The following is a 19,213-nucleotide window of genomic DNA, read 5'->3' on the forward strand; positions in this document are numbered from 1 at the left end:
CCAGTGGCCAGCAAGATGCCTTTCATATAATGGGCACTCAAAGAATATTTGTTGAATATTATTGATCCTCTCATTACTTTTTTCTAATAAGCCATTCTCTTTTGATTTTCCTCAAAGAACACAAACCTATTCAGAATACATATTAATAAGCTCAGGTGATGAAAGATAATAAACATTGTCAGCCTGAGTTTCCAGATCATCGGAAGAGGGGTTTATGCTTATGTGTGGTTATGAGGAATCGTCTGTGATCCCTGTGTACTTCTCTTTCTCTTCTCTGTATATTCTTGAAAAAAGCCCCCAAAGCTCAAGTTAAATCCACAGCAATTAAGAAAATGCTAAACTTGTGTTCTGGGTTAATCTTACTTTCAGAAAACAGGTTTGATCATTGATCTTGCTAAAGAAGCAGCTGTTGTCACATACCATCATGCTTGTCCTTTAGGTCACTAAGATAAAGTGCCTGCCTCTGTGCTTCCATTGATGTCCTGGATGTACTAAGTACAGAGGACTGTGAAGAGAAAAGGTGTAGAGATGAACTCCAGTGACTAGTGAGATGGTTTCTACAAAGTTGCCCTGCCCGGTCACCGATATTTTAGGCACTTTCATGGTTTTAGATGACTTTTAATCCCATCCTGTGCCTGTCCCTCAGACATCTGGTTGCCTCCATAGAGCATTGACCAGGCCATTGTCATTATAAGCTTATGCACATGTGGAGCTACCCAATTTTCTAATATCCTGGAAGGTGACAAAAAGAAGATATTAGAGGCACTTGAATCTGGTTAATGGGGATTAAAGAGGGATGTAATAACTGAAGGTGATAGCACATTTTTGGAGTTTCTCTAAATATTAAATCACTGTCCCTTGTAAGTATTATATTTATTGGTTATTTGGCCTCACACCAGGCAGCAAGAGTAAGCTGAGAAAACTATCGGATTTGGCAGGTGAAATCAGATTTTCAGTGGGTGGGTTAGGATTTATGATACCTGTCGTGTTGATGAAGCATGGTGAAAGAGACTAGGTAGCTGCCACAGAGGGGGACTTCTTATAAATGTAGAGAGACTTATCTCTTGACTATTGCTGTCTTTAAACTTCTGATAGTTGGGGGAGGTAAGGCAGTGGGGAGAACTCCAGGTGAACACAATCACCCTGGAAAAACCAGGAGCTCATAAATTACTAGATCAGGACATTTTAAACTTAGGCAGAAGATCTCTCCCTTTGGTCCCTCCCAAGCACTGAGGGCTAAAAGGTGGTCAGAGATAATGAGAAAAAATCATGGAATTGGGTGAGAGGAGCTGACCATTACAGCAGATTTAGTGAAAGTTGTATTGAAAGGGGGATGGGATAATAATGTTGCAATGAGCTGGGGAAGCGAGATAGTGCATATTGATCATTCGCTGAGGAACTGGCTTGGAAAGAAAAAGAAAATCATCATTGTATCAACGGAATAAAGTTTGAGTGTATTAAAAACCAGAGGGTACAACTGCAGCATCCCAAAGAAACCCCTCATGGTGACCCTTTGTCACTGGAGCCCACTTCTCCACCCCAATCCCTGGCAACCATCCTGATATGATATGATAGCTTTGCCTTTTCAAGGCGTCATAGCAATGGAATCACACAGAATAGAAAAGACTGGCTTCTTTCACTTTGCATAATGCCAGCTGTCTGTACATTTAAAATGTATTTTAAAATGTAAAGAACCCTCATCACCTCCTACCCCAACAAATAAGATAGAGAAGAATGTTAGAAAATGGATGTACAAAACAGGTGAGTTAGGAACATACTGAGATGTAAGCAGACATTTATCTCACGAGGACTCTTTGTTCTCCGTGAAATTAGATGAGCTTATGTTAGCTTTGAGTGAGTGGTAGAAGGATGGAAAGGAAGTAACCTTGATCACTTAAATGTTTCTTTTCTCAAACTAGTCTCCTTTCCTTCTCTAACCTTTCCTACTCTCCCTTTCTGCCCTGGATGAGGGGTGGGTACAAACATACACACAGGCATACGTAAATACATATATGCCCATTTTCAAGGCATAAAGCATTTTATTTTTTCTGCATCTGAACTCTGAAGATGGTGTTTTAGCATCAAAAGAATATGTGCAAACTCTTGGCTTCTTATATCCTCTCTTATACAGAGGGCATCTGTGCATATCAGATTCTAACTTCAGCTGCATTTGAGGGCTGTCAGTTGATATATGGTGGTACCAGGACATGATGTAATCTAGACCCATGCACTCGTGTTCTATCCAAGATTTATTTTATTGAATTTTTCTTTCTAAATTATTGTAATATTTTCTTTCTTATTGACAGAAATTTAAAAATTAAGAATTAAAAATGATAGAATCTAAAAAAATTGGAATATCTGGAATTAGAATATTTTGATGTAAAATATTAGCAATTGTATATATCCATAATTCCCATGCTTTTAGTTTTTGTTGTGTTGATTTATTTTTACAAACCAGTGAGTATGAGATTAGTAAGTGCTTTTATGATTAAATATAATTAATTGAGTATAAATTCATATACAATTTAATTATAAAAGCACTTAGTAATCTTATACTCACTGATTTCCCTCACTGATATTTTTCATTAGAAATTTAACTGGGTTTGGTTTTCCTTATTTTTTTCTGTAGCTGTGATATTCAAAACACAGATGATATTATTCTACCATAGAGCAGATAGAAAGCAGGCAGGGGTTCTTGAGACATTGGTCACATTCATCAATTATTAGTTTTACCTAATCACTTTTCATCCATGATGATTAATGTATTCATGTCTTCTTATTGTTGACCTGTTTATATTGACCACATAGTCTACTGATAATATGATTCATAGGGAGGGAGATGTGAGGAGATGTTACCATATACCAAAGGTCTGGGCTAGCATTGAGGTTATTATAAATCCAACATATTACTCTTCTGTCATAAATAGGATTATACTAATTGTATCTTCTCATTTGTCTAGAGGGCAATTATCTGATACTTCACATATATCCAGAAATCAGAATATATGCCCCCAAAGCCCTTGGAGTGGCCAAGATTTGCTAAAAGTAAATACTGTAAACCTTATGCCTACTGTATAACGGGTGCTTTACATATATGGCCTTACTAATCCCCACAAGTAACCTTGTGTCATAGCCATTGCTGGCCCACGTACAGAACAGGAAATCGAAGCTTTGGAAGAGGTTCTAGAGCCTTTCCAAGGTCCTACATCTAGAGGATGTTACAGCTGGGGCTTCCACATGGGCCATGTGCCCCCCCGGATCTTCACCCCCCCAGTCCAGCTGCTCCCATTTGCAGTCATTCACACAAATGTTTTTTCAGTACCAAATGTGTGACAGGCCCTTGCCAGGATTAAAGGCAGATATACAGAGTCCTGTAGAGAATTCCCTTATCTGTTTTTCTGGCTGCCGTAAATATGAAGCAGACTAGAAAAGAGATGAGGCTTGAGGACAAGGACAGTGCCTCTCCTATCGACTGTCATCTCTGCAGGGCGAGCACAGAACCTAGTAGGAGCTCAGTAAATATAGGTTGAATGGATGAATAATAGCAAATGGGGAGAGAAAATGAAACATATAAAGTATGTAAAATATAAAAGCCCAACTGTCTTCAACTGTGTAGTGTTTGAATAGGCTGTTATGTGCCTAAGTCACCCCCACGATAGAAGAGGCTTTTGGTGTGCTCACCAATGCCCATAATGATGACCTGGGGCCATGAGAGGGCATGGGGACCCAGGCCTTGTGCAGCGGGGAGAAAGTCACTCATGATTATGTTATTCAGTTTAAATATCAATGGGGTATCTAAGACATTTTAGAAAAGTTTCCATAAAAATATAGTCTTTTCCCTTTTAAATTAAAGGGCTAAACTTCAGTGGCTTGGAAAAATCCCTTATGTGGAGTAGCTATTTCCCTAATGGTATTGAGTAAAAGGGTAATACATAATCTAATTTGTTTTCTTTTCCCTGATAAATTGTAACATTAAAATTTCATGCCAAATGAACCTCTAAGAAATTCAAATGATATTCTTTGGAAGATGCCTTATAAAAAACTGTATATAGTTATATAGCATATAACAATCTATAGTACTGTGACAAGTAAATAGGTTGCATAAAACATTTTTTGACTAATGTCATCTAAGAGAATTATGATGTATTGAAATAATTCATGTTTGGAGTATCATTTAGCATTTTATAAGGAAAAAAAAGGAGGAAATCATAGGAAACTACTGAAATGATTTAAATTTCATTATTCAACAGCATCGATGCGCTACTTTCTTGTTTCAAGAATGTATCCATTAACAGTGATATTTTGCCTTACAGCTTTTCTGGGAGAAGAGGCTACAAGGACTTAGTGCATCAGATGTAACAGAACAAATTATAAAAACCATGGAACTACCTAAAGGTCTTCAAGGTATTATCTAAGTTCAGTTGAGCAGATATTTATTAAGTACTGGCTGTATGCTAGGTACTATGTTAGATGCTATTTCTTAAGTACCTGCTGTATGCCAGGCACTGTGTTAGATGCTGTGGATTCAGCAATGACTGACACCAGGTCTTTGCTTTGGGGATCGTGTACCTTGCTGGATGACATATCTCTTGTGTTTTAGTAAACCCAGGCAAAATGTACATGAAACACTTGTTTATTGCAGGGCTGCTTCAGTGTAGTAGATTACCTTGATTTTTTTATGTGTAAAAATTTTGACTTTAGGTTAGGTTCATCATATAAATTAATCAATGTGCTGCTTTTAGCACTGAATGCAGAAGAGTAATAGCCTTTCCCCAGCTTCCTGCTTCCAGCAGCATCTGGCCCTAGCACTGCTCTTTCTCTCATCCTCTTACCAAAGGAACAGCTCGAAGCTCTCCTTCTGCCCCTCCTTCCACAAACCGCTGCCGGCCGTGAGTGGCAGTGGGAACAGATGCCCTTTGGTCCAATAATAGCAGCAAGTGGGACATGGGGTGGAGAACCCAATCACTGGTCTACTTGTTGTATCATATGGTGACTCTCCAAGTTTTAGAGAAGCATTATTTTTCGAGTATTAGAACTTCAGCTTCTAAATCTTGATATATTGCAGATTGCTCAAAAATCCTCATAATTTATGGTTAGACAATTGTCTCATCCCTTTATGTTCTTGGAAATTATTGCTTTAACTAGTTAAACAAGTGTAGGACTTTTAGCAATGCAATGGAATGTGGGCAGGGTGCCCTTCTCCTGTAAGTAATCAAGGTGTGTAGTTATTAGTTCTGTGAATTTGGAGATTTTATTAGGGATTTGAAAAAAGCTGTTGAAGCTACAGGAACAGCTTGCATTGATTTTCCTTTTGAAATCTTGAAACAAAGAAGATAAGTGTTGCTATATTGTTGGAAATTAATGTTAAAAGCTACAAAGAGGAACTATACCTGGACACTAAGGATACATTAATAGGGATACTAGAATATAATGGCTTTACAAGGTTCTTACATCATTAAAATCATTGACCTTGCTTGAGGAAATACAGCCAACTTTTTAAAAGTTTAGTACCTAAGGAAACCTATTTTAAAGTTTTGTTAAAGTTGTATTAACATGCTCAGCTATTTTGTTACTATTTCTTCAATGTGAATTCTTTGGTGTGTACTGTCTATTAAGTAGATGTGATATTATCCTTTGCTGCTTTGGCTTCTGTCAGTTTTACATATATAGCCCCAAATGAATATAAAAATATCAGTTGGTTTGGGTCACATAGGTTTGCTCAGCACATCAAGAAGTTTCCTTTAACTAGTACTTACTTCTAATTGCAGGAGTTGGTCCAGGTAGCAACGATGAGACCCTTTTATCTGCTGTTGCCAGTGCTTTGCACACAAGCTCTGCACCAATCACAGGGCAAGTCTCCGCTGCTGTGGAAAAGAACCCCGCTGTTTGGCTCAACACATCTCAACCCCTCTGCAAAGCTTTCATTGTCACAGATGAGGATATCAGGTAAGTCAGTTTAATCACAAAATTGGTTTCTACCTTTGGGTAAATTTTATGCTGCCCATTAGGTTCAGCGGCACATCTGGTAAGTTACAAATGATCCAGAAAGTTGTCCATTTTTCTTACAGAACTTTTCAGAAACTGATGGAAGGTGATAAAAGACCTTCATACAAATACACGCTTGGAAGAGGTATAAATGCTGCGTGTCAGGGGTATCATCGTGGTCACGTCCAAAGGCCAGGCACCAGATCAGTTCTGTTCCCGACACATCATTTTTACAGTGTCTTTTGCAATTTGGGTTTCTGACTTTCTGCTCTAAAGAATGCCCTTCCCTCGGTCATGCATTTTATGACTTCTTCCCTCATTGGTTTGTCTGGAGATAAATTTCTCTTTAAAGCAGATGACAGCCATGCTGCTTTAAGCTCATTTGGGTTTTTACAGTTCAATTTGGTTATTTTGATTGTTTACCTCACTTAAGCTCAATTTAGAGATTTATCTGTCTCTACTTCACCTTGTTTCAAATAAAGATTTAAATTGGCTTCAAAGACACACACGCACGCACGCACGCACACACAGTAGAGCAAGATGAGAAGCAAATGTGAAGGATGAAGCCAAGGGTAAAAGAGTGAAACAGAGCCAGGAGTAAGAAAGGACACAAACTGCTTCTATTGACACCTTTTGCTCTTGCTAAGGCTGGGCCACAGGTTGGGTTTTTAGCAGCAAATGGCAAAAGGCAAACATCAGCTGAGATCGATAGTGCCCAGAAAGTAGAAGCAAACCATGGTCAGGAGAAATAAAACTATTCCAGTTAGTAAGACCCCAGAGATATTCTTATGAGGGATTTATGACCTCAGTATCATTACCTTACAGTGATACTGTAAGGTATGTTTTATGTTTTCTTTAAAAATATGACAGTGTGCACATTTCACTCTTTCTATCCTCTGAATGTAAATCAAAGTTTTACTGGAGTATCATTCCTAGACAAAACCAGCAGATGGCACTTTTGAATCATATATAGTTTTAAAATATGCTTTATACTTGTATTTTATTTGTTCTATGTCCATAAAAAGTTGACATGAAAATGTTTTTAAGTGCATAAGTCTAGTTAGGTTTATAATTAGAAAACCCTGGATTTTAAGGTAATTCCTTTTCCTAAGATATGAAATGGTTCAAAGTTGAATTGCATGGAATTTATGACCAACTTTATTTTGTAAGAAAAACAAAATACAGTGTGAAATCAAGGAAAGGAATCAACTTTCTCTTTGGATTGTTCTTACCCTTGAGGAAGAAAATTACTCAGGAGACACAGTTCTCTTCTGTCTCAGAACGAGTGCTGAGTTAATCAGCTGAGATTCTGCCAGGTCCTTATGGGTGTTGACTGAGGTTCTCCGAGTTACAGCAGGGGAATGTTGGTGGCTTCAGTGCCAGGTCTTTTGATAATAAAGGAAACTATCTCAAAGCCAACTCTGGATGATTTCCTTTTTGGGTAAATTTGTCTAACAAATCGATCATTTAATTTAATTGTAATAACAAATTATTAAGCAAACATTCCTTGTAGAGTTAGCCTAGATTCAAAATAAATTACTGCAAATGGAATTGTTACTCTTACTCTAATTATGTAGCCAGTATTCTGTTTATATTAAACCTCCAACTGAAGATCTCAACACAAGATCTATCTCAAGTATACATTTTCAGCATATTTGATAATATTGTCATCAATGGGTGTATTTGTTTTCTAATAGTTTATGGCAAATTCTCACAGTCTTTGCAGCTTAAAATAATATCCATTTACTAGCTCACAGTTCTGTGGGTCAGGAGTCTGGGCCAAGTGTGATTGGGTTCTCTGCTTGGGTCTTATAAGGCTGAACTCAAAGTACCATCTAGAATGGATTCCTTTATGGAGCTTGGGGTTCTCTTTCAAGCTCACATGGTTTCTGCAGAATTCTTTCCTTGTGGTTGTAGGGCTGAGGCCTCTGTTCTCTTGTTTGCTCTGGGATTGAGGCCTCTGTGAACTCCTAGAGGCTTCCTGCAGTTCCTTGCCACATGGCTCTTTCCATATGCCTTTCCATGCTTCTTTCAGGAAGGGTCCAGCCCCACTAGGGGCCCTTACTAGGTCAGGTCCACTCCAGTAATCCCTCTTTTGATTAACTCAAGGTTAATTGATTAGTAACCTGATCATGGTGTGATATCCCATCATGTTCACAAGTTCTGCCCACCCTTAAGGGGAAGGAATTATATAAGGAGTATAGATCATGAGGAGTGTATTTGGGGGTAGTGTTGGGGGAGGGGGACTCTCGGGGACAGTCTTAGAATTCTGCCTACTACAATGGGCAAATGCTTTAATTTTGGCTGTCATAAATGTGAAGAGTAATGCTCAAGATAGAAGAAAATCAATGGCAAATGTTAGAGTTTAAAGATACACTTCTCCATCCAAAAGCACCATTCGCTCCACTGACACCGTCTTCCTGATGGATCACTCTGGGGCAGCTGTGCAGCGTCTTGTGCCCTCTTATCAGGAGTGAGAGACACCAGTGAGACTGATTTACCATTTGTCATAAACTTTGAGTCACTGAGACGGAGGTGAGACTAACTCTACATGAGATACACAAATGTGTTCTCCTTGACCTCCTCTTACGTGAAAATCTGCTGAACTCCAGTTTCTTTTCATATGACAGAAGGTACAGAGCTCAGATTGGCTCAGTGACAACCTTGCTCTTTTTGAAGATTTATTTAAAAAGTGGAAGTCCATACCTTTTCACTCTTTGTGCTGTTTTAGGAGTTCAACAAAGATACCTAACATTGTGGCTTCACAGTACATATATTTTACCTTCACCACCTTGCACACAGTCCCATTTGGGCAACAGCAGCATGCTCTGGGGTAGAATGAGAGTGCAACTCTGCAGTTGGTTGAGGCCCCCAGGAGTGGGTACTCAGTGGCCCTTAATGGAATCGCCTATAACATTGCTCCTCTACCTTTCTGCTGTCCCAGGTTGGGGCAGTGCTACAATCTGTCTTCCTCATTTATTGGTAGAAAAAAAATCATTTTTTCCCTCACTAGAGCCCTCAGTACATACCTTGTTGCATCTCTTGCCACTGGGCTGCTCCATCTCTCACAGTACATCCATCCTGACCACCTTGCTCTGGTCGCAGGAGACGAGGGTCCTGTTTTCTGTTCCAGGCTGACTGTCCCTCCTCTGCCTCTCTTCAGTTCCTGTTCTCCCAAGGACCTTTACTTATCAGTCCCCTCTCCTGCCTATGTGAACATCTCTCTTTTTGACAAGGCTTATCGGTGTGATTTGGTTTGAGTGCAGAGGCAACCTTTGTGAAGGTTGAGTAGGAAGTGTATTTTTCTTAGAAATTTAGTGATTTTGAACCAACCTTTGCCTCTCTGCTTGGTTCTGGATGTAAATTTTTCTTTCCCGTGCTTTGCTTGCTAGACACATTTTAGGAACTTCTCTCTTGCTGTCTCCGGGAACTACTCTCAATTCTTTTCTGCCTTCTAAAGAGAAAGTGCTGCAACAGCCTTTCTTCCCATGCTTTGTTCTCCATCTAACAGTTCAGAGCCTCTTTTATGACTTGGAGTTACTAAGTCTCACTTCTGAGGTCCCTTTGCAATTACTGAGACACAAAGACACTTGTGGGATGTTCTTCAGCTACTCGCTCTCAGTTGAAGAGCTGCTTCTCAGTCCCTGTCCTTTGAATGCAAAATAATGTGGCTGTGGTTCCTACATGCTGACCCGTTGCCTGCAGACCTGGGAACCCAGGAGAGAGCCTCTGCTAACCTTGCCACAGAATGCCAGATCAAATCCCAGCTTACTGCGTCTCTGTCTCCTCTGTCTTTCTCAGCACTTCATGAAACAAGTAGCTTTTCCTTCCTTTTTCATGTTCCCTTCCTCTTTTATGCCTGCTTCCAAGTTATTTCTGATTATACTTTGTAAGCATAAACCCAAGTCTTCGCATACTTACAATTTTTGAAGTTGAGGAAAAGGTCACTGAAGTCAATCTATTCCTTCCAGAATTCTCTGTGAGAGGAGGAATCACTGCCTGTGTGAACCTCTCTCTTTTTGACAAGGCTCGTCGGTGTGATTTGGTTTGAGTGCAGAGGCAAACTTTGCGAAGATTGACAAGGAAGTGTATTTTTCTTAGGAATTTAATGATTTTGAAGTAAGGATGGACTTTTGTAGCAGTTTCATATTTTTATTACTTGCGAAATTTTCAGTGTCCTTTTATTCTAATTTTCCAAAGGAAACAGGAAGAGCGAGTACAGCAAGTGCGAAAGAAATTGGAAGAAGCACTAATGGCGGACATCTTGTCCCGCGCTGCTGATACAGAAGAGATGGATATTGAAATGGACAGTGGAGATGAAGCCTAAGAATCTAATCAGGTAAACTGACACCAGAGAGAGAGAGACTTGGAACTTAAGATGTTTTATTCTCTTGTTATTTTCCCTTTATAGCCTCTCAGCAGTGAATAAAGGCACTGTGAGGTTATGCATGTGCTGTTGTTTGGCTCCTCTCTCTGGATTTAACACATTCACCGCCCTGTGAGTTGCATTTAACTCACACTCGTTTTGAGCCTGGGGCCTCGTGAACCATATGTAACTCATGTCTCTTCACCTTGGGAGCCGCATGAACTATTTTTCAAGTTGCATGTAACACACACAGAAAGCAATAAAAAATAACAAATTTTCCATTAAATTAGAAAGGATGGTTTGGTTTCAAAGTTTTTATTCTGTTTTCATAATAAAACACCCTTGCCCTAAGGAAAAAAAAATGTTTTTTTGTAGTGTGGCAGTCAAGTGTGTTGAGGGCCAGAGACAGGAGTTAATGCATCCTTTGTTCTCATTCTGTGAGGACATTCACACTCTGCAGCCACTTGCAAGGGATACAGTCTGCTTTATTAAGAGCAGGTGGAAAACCTCCAAGGTGTCATTAGAGAAAAGCAGAAGAGGACAATGTCAGGTAGGGAAGGATGTCTGCAGGAGAGGAAGGTGGCTGTCAGCTCCACCCCACCAGCCTTCTTGGCCGTGTTGTCTCTTAAAAATTATGGTGACAAAGTAGGCAAAATCCCTTTCTCTTTCTAGGTTCTCCCTAGCATGGACTTCATGCAAGGAGAACAAGAAGGAACGTTGAAAAATATAATAAATAATTTACCTTAAAAACACAAAATTGATCTTATTCTAAACTCACATACAAGGTTCATGGGTGTATATTCTCCCTAGGTGATCACACTCAAATCTCTCAGGCTTCATGTGGCATCTCCCCAACTTCTATCCTGCTTTGTTTTGGCAGGCCTTGTCTTACTTTCTGTCATCCATAACTGATTATTTATTAGTTTCCTTTGAGGCAAAAACTGAGAGGGAGGGACAGAGGGGCTAATGTGATGTAAAGAGTTAGCAAAGCCTCTCTGAGGAAGTGACATTTACATTGAGCCTAAAAGACGCATAAGTGTGAGCCAGGGGACATTTGGGTACAAAGTGTTCCAATTAGAAGGAACAGCAAGGAGAAACTTGGTGTCTTTAAGGCACTAAGAAAAGATCATTGTGGTTGGAATGCAGCAGGCTTGCGGAAGGGTGGGGGAGCATGAGGGAGATGAACCTAATCAGGAAGTACCTGTGGGTTGTTAAGGACTTTGAGCTTGATCATCAAAACCAGTGGGAATTCACGGAAGGGCCAGTAGCTTGGTCAGATTTGCTTATTTACAAGATTCCTTTGGCTGCTGCATGAAAAAAAGGATTAGAGTAGGGAAGGCTTGGATCAGGGTTTGGATCTGTTGGGGTGATGTTGTAGTGGTCCAGAAGAGATGATGATGGCTTCAGGAGGGTGTTGATGTGATGAGGAGTGGGGAGTTGAAGAGGAAAAGAGTATATCTGAGATATGTTTAGGGATAGAACCAACTTGACCAGGTGGTCAATCGGAAGTGAGGGTGAGAGAGTGGTGAGGAGTGAGCCTCAGGTTTCTCACTGGAGCCATCACTTGAGCTGGGTGGGAGGGAGTTCTGTTTGGGAGAGGAACAGAGTGAGGGTAAGGAGTGTGCAGGGAGGGTGAGTTTAATTTTTAACATATAATTCTCTTGCCATGCATGTTTTTTTCTTAATTCAGGAGTGGCTCATGCCACAGCGATACCCTAAATATAATGTCTTAGGTTTCCATGTCCACTGACAGCGGCACTGTTGGGTCACACAGTTTCCTGACCATATTGAACCATTTGAATCCAGTTCCGTTCAGTACTATTTTAACTCTTTTTTTTTTTTTTTCTTACTAAGGAGAGGAAGATGCTGTGTTGACACTCTGAATTTTGCTTTCCAAGCTGGCAAGGGTGTGTTTTAGGGGTTTTGATGAGAGTACTTAATGTGTGTGAGGTCTTTCAGAAAGAAGTCTGGAGTGTGTTTCTTTTGTCTGAGGTTTCAGGCCTGCTGTCTCTTCAGTGCATGAAATCACTTTTAGGTAATCAAGGGTCACCTGATTGAGGCTTTACTAGACCCTTGCTTCCTTTGCATATTATTTCGCAGATTGATATTAAGGCCACACTCTTATTTATGTGAGCAAGAATGTGTTAGACACTATTCTTACATAGAAGCTGACAACTGCTCATTGCCTTACACAAATGTGGATAGTGGTAGTGACAAACTAATTAATGTTGAGTCATTAGAGTTTTAATCAGTTCTTAAAAAGTAGCCATTATTTTGGCATGTTAGATAGGGAGAGATTCAAATTATGTATGTCATATTCTAAACTTGAGAATGACATTATTAGACCAGGCCATTAGACTTGTAGATTGGGGAAGATTTACAAGTACCTCTTAGTTATGAAAATTAAATTTACTTAACTTACTCATTTAGCCACATAGATGCCTGAAATGTTTATTAAACCAGACTGGCCACATGACTTAATTAGATGTTCATAATAACCGGTGGAATAGGTAGGACTTAGCTTGGCAAAGGGTGGACATGGCCAACTTCACATGGCTCATAAGAGGTGGAACCCAGTTTCCTTGGGATCTGTCAACCTCATGCTGCAGCTTTTTCTAATCTTTCCTACTAACAAAGTGGATGTTTATTTAGTTAGTTAAATAACAGGTTGATATTTACTGTGTTACTTAGATTTTACCATCAGGGAGAAATGTCCAGGTTCTCAGACAGACATTTTAGGAATGATTGCAAGAAAAAGAAAACTATAAAAACAGTGTTAAAATATGTAGTGTTAAAATATATCTACACATGAGATATCACACCAAATACACGAATAGTTCAGTTTGCAGTTACACAGTATCATTTCACCCAGGTTAGACAGTAAGAAAACTCAGTGATATCTATCATTTATAAATGCTCTAAAGTAAAATAAGTCACCATGAATAGAAATTTTCCTAAATTTTCTCAAAATATGTTTGGATTTGTCTGTATCTGTTATGTTTTTTCATTTGTATGTCCTTTGAATTCTTTTTTAATGCTGATTTAGTTCACTGTAGATAGGAAATATTTGCATAAACATACAAAGGGATATATGATTTCTTTGGAAAATGAAATGGGTATTAAAGGCTATCATCAAAATAAAACACTTGAAACAATGAGGGGATAGTGTTGAGCACTTTTTATTTATAAAGTGCTGTAACTGAATGCTAATCAAGGCTGTAAAAACATGGTTCTAAGTGAAATTTAGCCTCTAATTACTTTGAGTTTTGTCTATATCTCACCTGAGAAATCATTGAATTACTAAAGCTTTTCTTTTTTTCTTATAGGTAACATTCGACCGACTTTCCCCAAGAGAAAATTTCTAGAAATTGAACAAAAACGTTTCCACTGGGTTTTGCCTGTAAGAAAAAAATGTACCCGAGCACACGAATAGAGCTTTTTAATAGCACTAACCAATGCCTTTTTAGATGTATTTTTGATGTATATATCTATTATTCAAAAGATGATGTTTATTTTGAGTCCTAGGACTTAAAAATTAGTCTTTTGTAATATCGAGCTGGACCCTTAAGATAAAGCTGAGCTTTTGATGCCAGGTGCAATCTACTGGAAATGTAGCACTTACAGGAAATATTTGTTTCCCCCCCAGTTTTCATATGAGCAGATCAGGAGTACCAAATAAATTTCCCAATTAAAAATTATTGTGACTTCACTGTATATAAACAGATTTTTATACTTTATTGAAAGAGGATACCTGTACATTCTTCCATCGTCACTGTAAAGACAAATAAATGATTATATTCACAGACTGATTGGAATTCTTTCTGTTAAAGAACATACACAATAAAGAGCCCTTCATTAGCATTCCCGATACACATTCATCTTTGATCCCTGGGCCTTAGGTTTGAAATAGAGGTAGCGGAAAATAGCTCATACATTAGCAAGTATGAGCTATTGCCTCTGGACATTGTGAGAATTGTGCTTTCACCAGAATTTCTAAGTTGTCATCTAGCATGTATAATTTCTTTTCCCTTGCCTGTGTGACTAATACTTTTGATAGTTCTATAAGAATAAAGCTTTTTTCTCCCCTTGGGCATGAGTTAAGTACATGAGTACCCTTCAGGTGTTATTAGAAGTCCATGTTTGTTGTGGTTTTTTTTTTTTTTTTTGGTTTTGTTTTGTTTTTTAGAATGTTTGGCACTTTCTAACATGCACTACCTTACTAAGTTAATTACAGGTGCAAGTCAGTTTCTTTGCCACAGTGAGAAACATCTTCTAGGGAGAGTTGCTTAATGAACCAGTTTGTAATACTTTCCTCAGCAGTACCTGGCCTCCAAAGTATTAACATTTTTTTTTTCTGTTGAAACATGAACGTAACTTTCATTATCACTTACATTTCTTGATATTTAATTACTAAAACTGGAATCGCATTATTAAATGAGCGTTAAAATTAAAATATACTTAAATTAATCAATTCCAAGGAAGGGAGGGAGTGGTTATAAGCAACTTTTGAGAAATAGTGCAAAAATAAAGTCATTCTATAGGAAGGATATATTTACTTATTAACTCTTGAGTTCTTTTCAAATTAGACCTGAAAGGATGCAGTCAAGGATCTGATCAATTCCACATCAGTTGCACCTGTACATTTTATTACCACTACCTCCAGCTCTCTTCCAACTCCCAAGGAAGGGAAAGAAGAGAGCAGTAGCACACCACTATGACTGGCTAGGTTTGGGCTGCTGTGTTTCCTGGACCTTTATGCCAAACTACATAAATGCTTCTTGAAATTCCCGATTTACATTCAACTTTGATCCCTGGGCCTAAAGCCACCAGTTTCCTTGAGTAGCCCTGATGGCAGATGAACAGGGAAACTTGCAGACTCTGGGAGAACGATTGGAAGAAAGTGAGTGCGCTGGGCCCATCAGAATTGTCCCAGCTAGGGTGGGGGTAGGAGTTCATATTGATTTCTTTTTCAGAGAAAAAGTATGACTAGTTAGAATGGATGTCCAAGGGCTTTTCCCCTCCTCCCCCACGTCCCTGATTATTCCTTTGTAATCAGGCTTCGAGTAACTGCACCTTGGTGATCATATATTCTTTTTACAAAGCAATCTAACGAAGCTATATGTACCTTTATAAACAGCTTTGTAAAAGCAAAAACACAATGTACACACATACAAAATTTGGGGTTTTTTTCTTATATACTTTGCTCAGGTGGAGAACAAGGTATAAAAGCCATTGCATGGTGTTCCACTGTGGACCAGCCCATAAGTCCAGGGTGTTCCTAATATATCCACTGGACATGCCCAAAATTCTTCATTTTATCCCCCCAAAAACCTACCACCATCTTGCATTCCCTAACTCGGGTGAAACAAACCATCTCTAATTGCCCAAGGTGGAAGCACAGGAGTGATCCCAGATGCCACCCTTGCTTCCGAGTCCCCCCCAATCCTGATAGAACTATCAACTGCACTTCTTACGAGTATGTCTCTTTTCCACCTCCATGACCTCTACCTTCACGTGAACCTCCTTTCCTCTCCTTCGCACTCTTATGGCTTCCTTTTTTTGTTCACCTGTCCACTGTCCCATCCCTTCCTTCTCCCTCTCTCCATCCCCCTTTTTTCTCCTCCATAAAATCATGAGAATGATCCTCCAAACAAGCAAATGTGACCGTATCATTTCCCTGCTCAGAATCCCTCACTTATCTTTGTACGCAGTTTAGAGTCATTTTTAAGAGCAAGCACTTTGAAATTAGGAGAACCTGTGTCTGAATCCCGGTTTTGCCATTTGTGTGACTCGTCAGGTTACTTAATCTCTTTGAGCCTGTTCCTCCTCAGTGAAATAGGAATAATAATACCTACCTCATAGAGCTGTTGTGAGGCTTCAGTGAGACACTGTCTATAAAGTGTGTATGTAGCACAATGCCCGGCACATAGTGGGTGCTCACATGAGAGCACGCTCTTGTCATTATCCCCATGGGTGTCACTGTCCCATCACTTCCAAGAGGCATTTGCTGACAACTCTAACTACCCCCTATCTCTGTAACACTTTATTTTCCACCTCACCACCCTGTGTTTTTCCTTTGTAGAAATTTTCTAAATCTGTATTTTATTTGTTGACTTTTTTGTCTCTCTCTCTCTATTAGAATGTAAGCTCCATGAGAGCAAGGGTGTGTCTGTCTTGTTCCCTGTTATAGCTCCAACGCTTAGCCTAGTGCCTGGCACATAGTAAGCACTCAATAAATGTTTGCTGAATAAATAGAAGAATGGTCAAAAGGCTCTTCATGACCTGATAGCTGCTTACCCGTGTAGCTTCATCCTGCTGCTATCCTCGTTGCACTTTCTGGCTCAAGGAAAACGCATTACTTGTTCCTTTGAAGTGTCCCCTTGGGCCTCCATTATCTTTGTACCTGATGTTCCCTTTGCCTGAAACAACCTTTGCCTGCCTGTCTCCATGGCAAACTCCTAATCGCTGGTAAAGTCTCAGCTCAATGGCTACCTCCTCTGTGAAGTCGTCCCTGATTTCTCCAGGCTGATGTTCTTTTTCCCCCTTCCAAGTTCCCTCTGCACATTGTAAATACCTCCGTGGAAGCACTTTATTGTATTGTATTATAAATTTTTTTTTGCATGTCTGTTTCTACTATTAGACTGTAAGCACCGTGAAAGCAGAGATTGCGTCTTTTCATCCTAACGTTCCCAGAGCCTAGCACAGTGCCTGGCATATAATAGCTTGTCATTAAATATTTGTCAAATGAATTTGTGAATGAACAAAGAGCCATGCCGTTGGAAAAGCTGTTGGAAGCTGTATGTATTATCAAGGAAGGGAATGTCCCTGGTGGCTTCCAGGGTGGGTTTTTTGTTGTTGTTGTTGTTCTAGAGAGGTGATCTAGAGAGTGTTGTGTAATCTCTTTGAGTATAGGATTATTTGTTTGAATTTTTAAAATAAGTTGAATAATATAGATCTTCATAACTGATTGCAAAAGATATCAAAAAGCTTTGTGATCTCTCAGATGCTATGAAGTCCAAAAATATTTGCACTAACAGTATTTCCATAGTAAATGCTATGAGAAAATGTACAGCAATAAATTTTGAAGCTTTAAAAATATTTGTGTAAGTCATCGTCAATGACTTAATCCATGAAGGACGTCTCTGGCCTGTGTTTCCTGCACACAAGGGACTTCAGACTGGGGTGTGGGGCCCCAAAGCTTTCCAAGCTTATCCAGCGACACTACCTTCATCACTGCTGTTGTTCAGTTGTTCTGTGAACAAAAAGGGCTGAAAGGGTTCTCCACAGAATCAGGGACAGGCTGTCCTGGACCTCATGAGGCCTCAGCCTCCCAGCCTCCACCTGGGCTGCCTGGTCTCCCTCACCCTGCCGGCCTTCACTTCTGGGATGCATAGGTAACTCTTGTACAAAATATACTTCAGTTGCCTCTACAAAGTCCATAGACAGGTGGGGCAGGGAACATCCATCAGTCACAGCATGATGAGGGAGGAACAGCTGTGGGATTGGGACTTGGGGCAGTGGGCTGTCCATATGCATGTCTCAACAGGGCTGGGTAGGGTTTACAATTTGAATCGGTGTGCTTACTTCCTTTATAAGGGCACATGCAAATTTTACCTGATAATGTTACTTTTTCAGTTATTTGGCTTTTGTTTTTTTATGACAGGAGGACAAAAGGTTTTATTTCCTCTCCTTTGTATAGCATTTTATAATTTGCAGAACACTTTCACCTCCATTACTGTCATCTTTGAATTTTAATTTACATACAAGCCATTTAATATGTACATATTCATCTGCTTAGCCTCATTTAAGAGTTAAGGACTCTAAGACCTAGACAGCTTAAATGAACTTACCCAAGCTAGTAAGGTGCAGCGAGGGGAACTTAAATGTGGAGATTTTGCTTCTAGAATGCCATGCGACCTTCTGATGCTATTCTGCACTTAGGTCTTAAGCTGCCTTTCTGTGACAAAGAGCAGCAAGTACAGTTTGCCTGTGGCCTGAAAGCTTGCGCAGGGCAGAGCCATCCTTCATAGGGAAGCCAGTCCTTTTGTGTGTGAATAGTCAAAGCTTTTCCAGTAAACTCTTCTGAGAAATCTTTACTGGGATTATTTATCTTACATAATAGGTACAGCTTCTTTATCACAGTCTGTAGGAAATTATTTATATGTCAGGGTTAGCATTTTTTTTTCCTGTTATAGTACTTTCAGCTTTTTGCCTTATGAACTTGATGCTATGAGAAGACTGACCACAGGCCCCGGGGAAAGAGTCTTTGAAGCAGGGACCATGCATGTGTGAAAACATTCACAGGGGTGTTTTAAATATTTTAAATTAATATTTTTAATATTTAAATATTTTTAATACTTGTTCTTATCTCACCCTTTTGTGGTTTTAACTTTTGAATATTTCCTTATACAACTAATGTATTAGGAGAGTAGTACATGCATACGATTTGTACATAAATATCCATAAATTTGGGACATATGTTTTTGTTTTGGAAAGGATTTATTATTAAAGGAGTTTTGAGACCACTGCTCCAGTGCAGGATTCCCATCTGGGGTCTTTATGCCCGTGGAAACAAGAAGCCTGCCAACCTCTTGATATTGTATACAAAATTTTGTGACCATACGCTTTTCTCCTGGAATAGTACCCATAGCTTCTGTAAAATGTTCAATAAAATGTATTTATGAGAGAAGAATGAGCCACTGAGGGCGGGTCTAGTGATTTCACTCCATTCACCAGGCTAAAGGGCTGGCACATGCAAATTCAGATCATCTGTAGCTTGATTTCCCTTTTTTTCTTTTTTTGGGGGGAGATATTTGGGTAGGCTCGAACTGATTTTCCATTTTGACTTAGTGTATTAATGTT

At 39.4% G+C, this 19,213-nt stretch overlaps 1 protein-coding gene across 1 annotated transcript in view; it reads left to right on the top strand.

Moving 5' to 3' along the window:
• Window positions 1-14,156, top strand: part of MBD2 (methyl-CpG binding domain protein 2) — a 66,688-nt gene extending 52,532 nt beyond the window's left edge. The window contains exons 4-7 of the mRNA XM_012745505.3: window positions 4,314-4,404; window positions 5,769-5,946; window positions 10,186-10,324; window positions 13,678-14,156. Coding sequence (XP_012600959.3) covers window positions 4,314-4,404; window positions 5,769-5,946; window positions 10,186-10,312 — 396 coding nt within the window. The 3' untranslated portion in view covers window positions 10,313-10,324; window positions 13,678-14,156. The remainder of the gene's footprint in view (window positions 1-4,313; window positions 4,405-5,768; window positions 5,947-10,185; window positions 10,325-13,677) is intronic.
• Window positions 14,157-19,213: the final 5,057 nt, after the last annotated feature.

Source organism: Microcebus murinus, chromosome 17 (assembly GCF_040939455.1).
Source record: "Microcebus murinus isolate Inina chromosome 17, M.murinus_Inina_mat1.0, whole genome shotgun sequence".
Taxonomy (NCBI): domain Eukaryota; kingdom Metazoa; phylum Chordata; class Mammalia; order Primates; family Cheirogaleidae; genus Microcebus; species Microcebus murinus.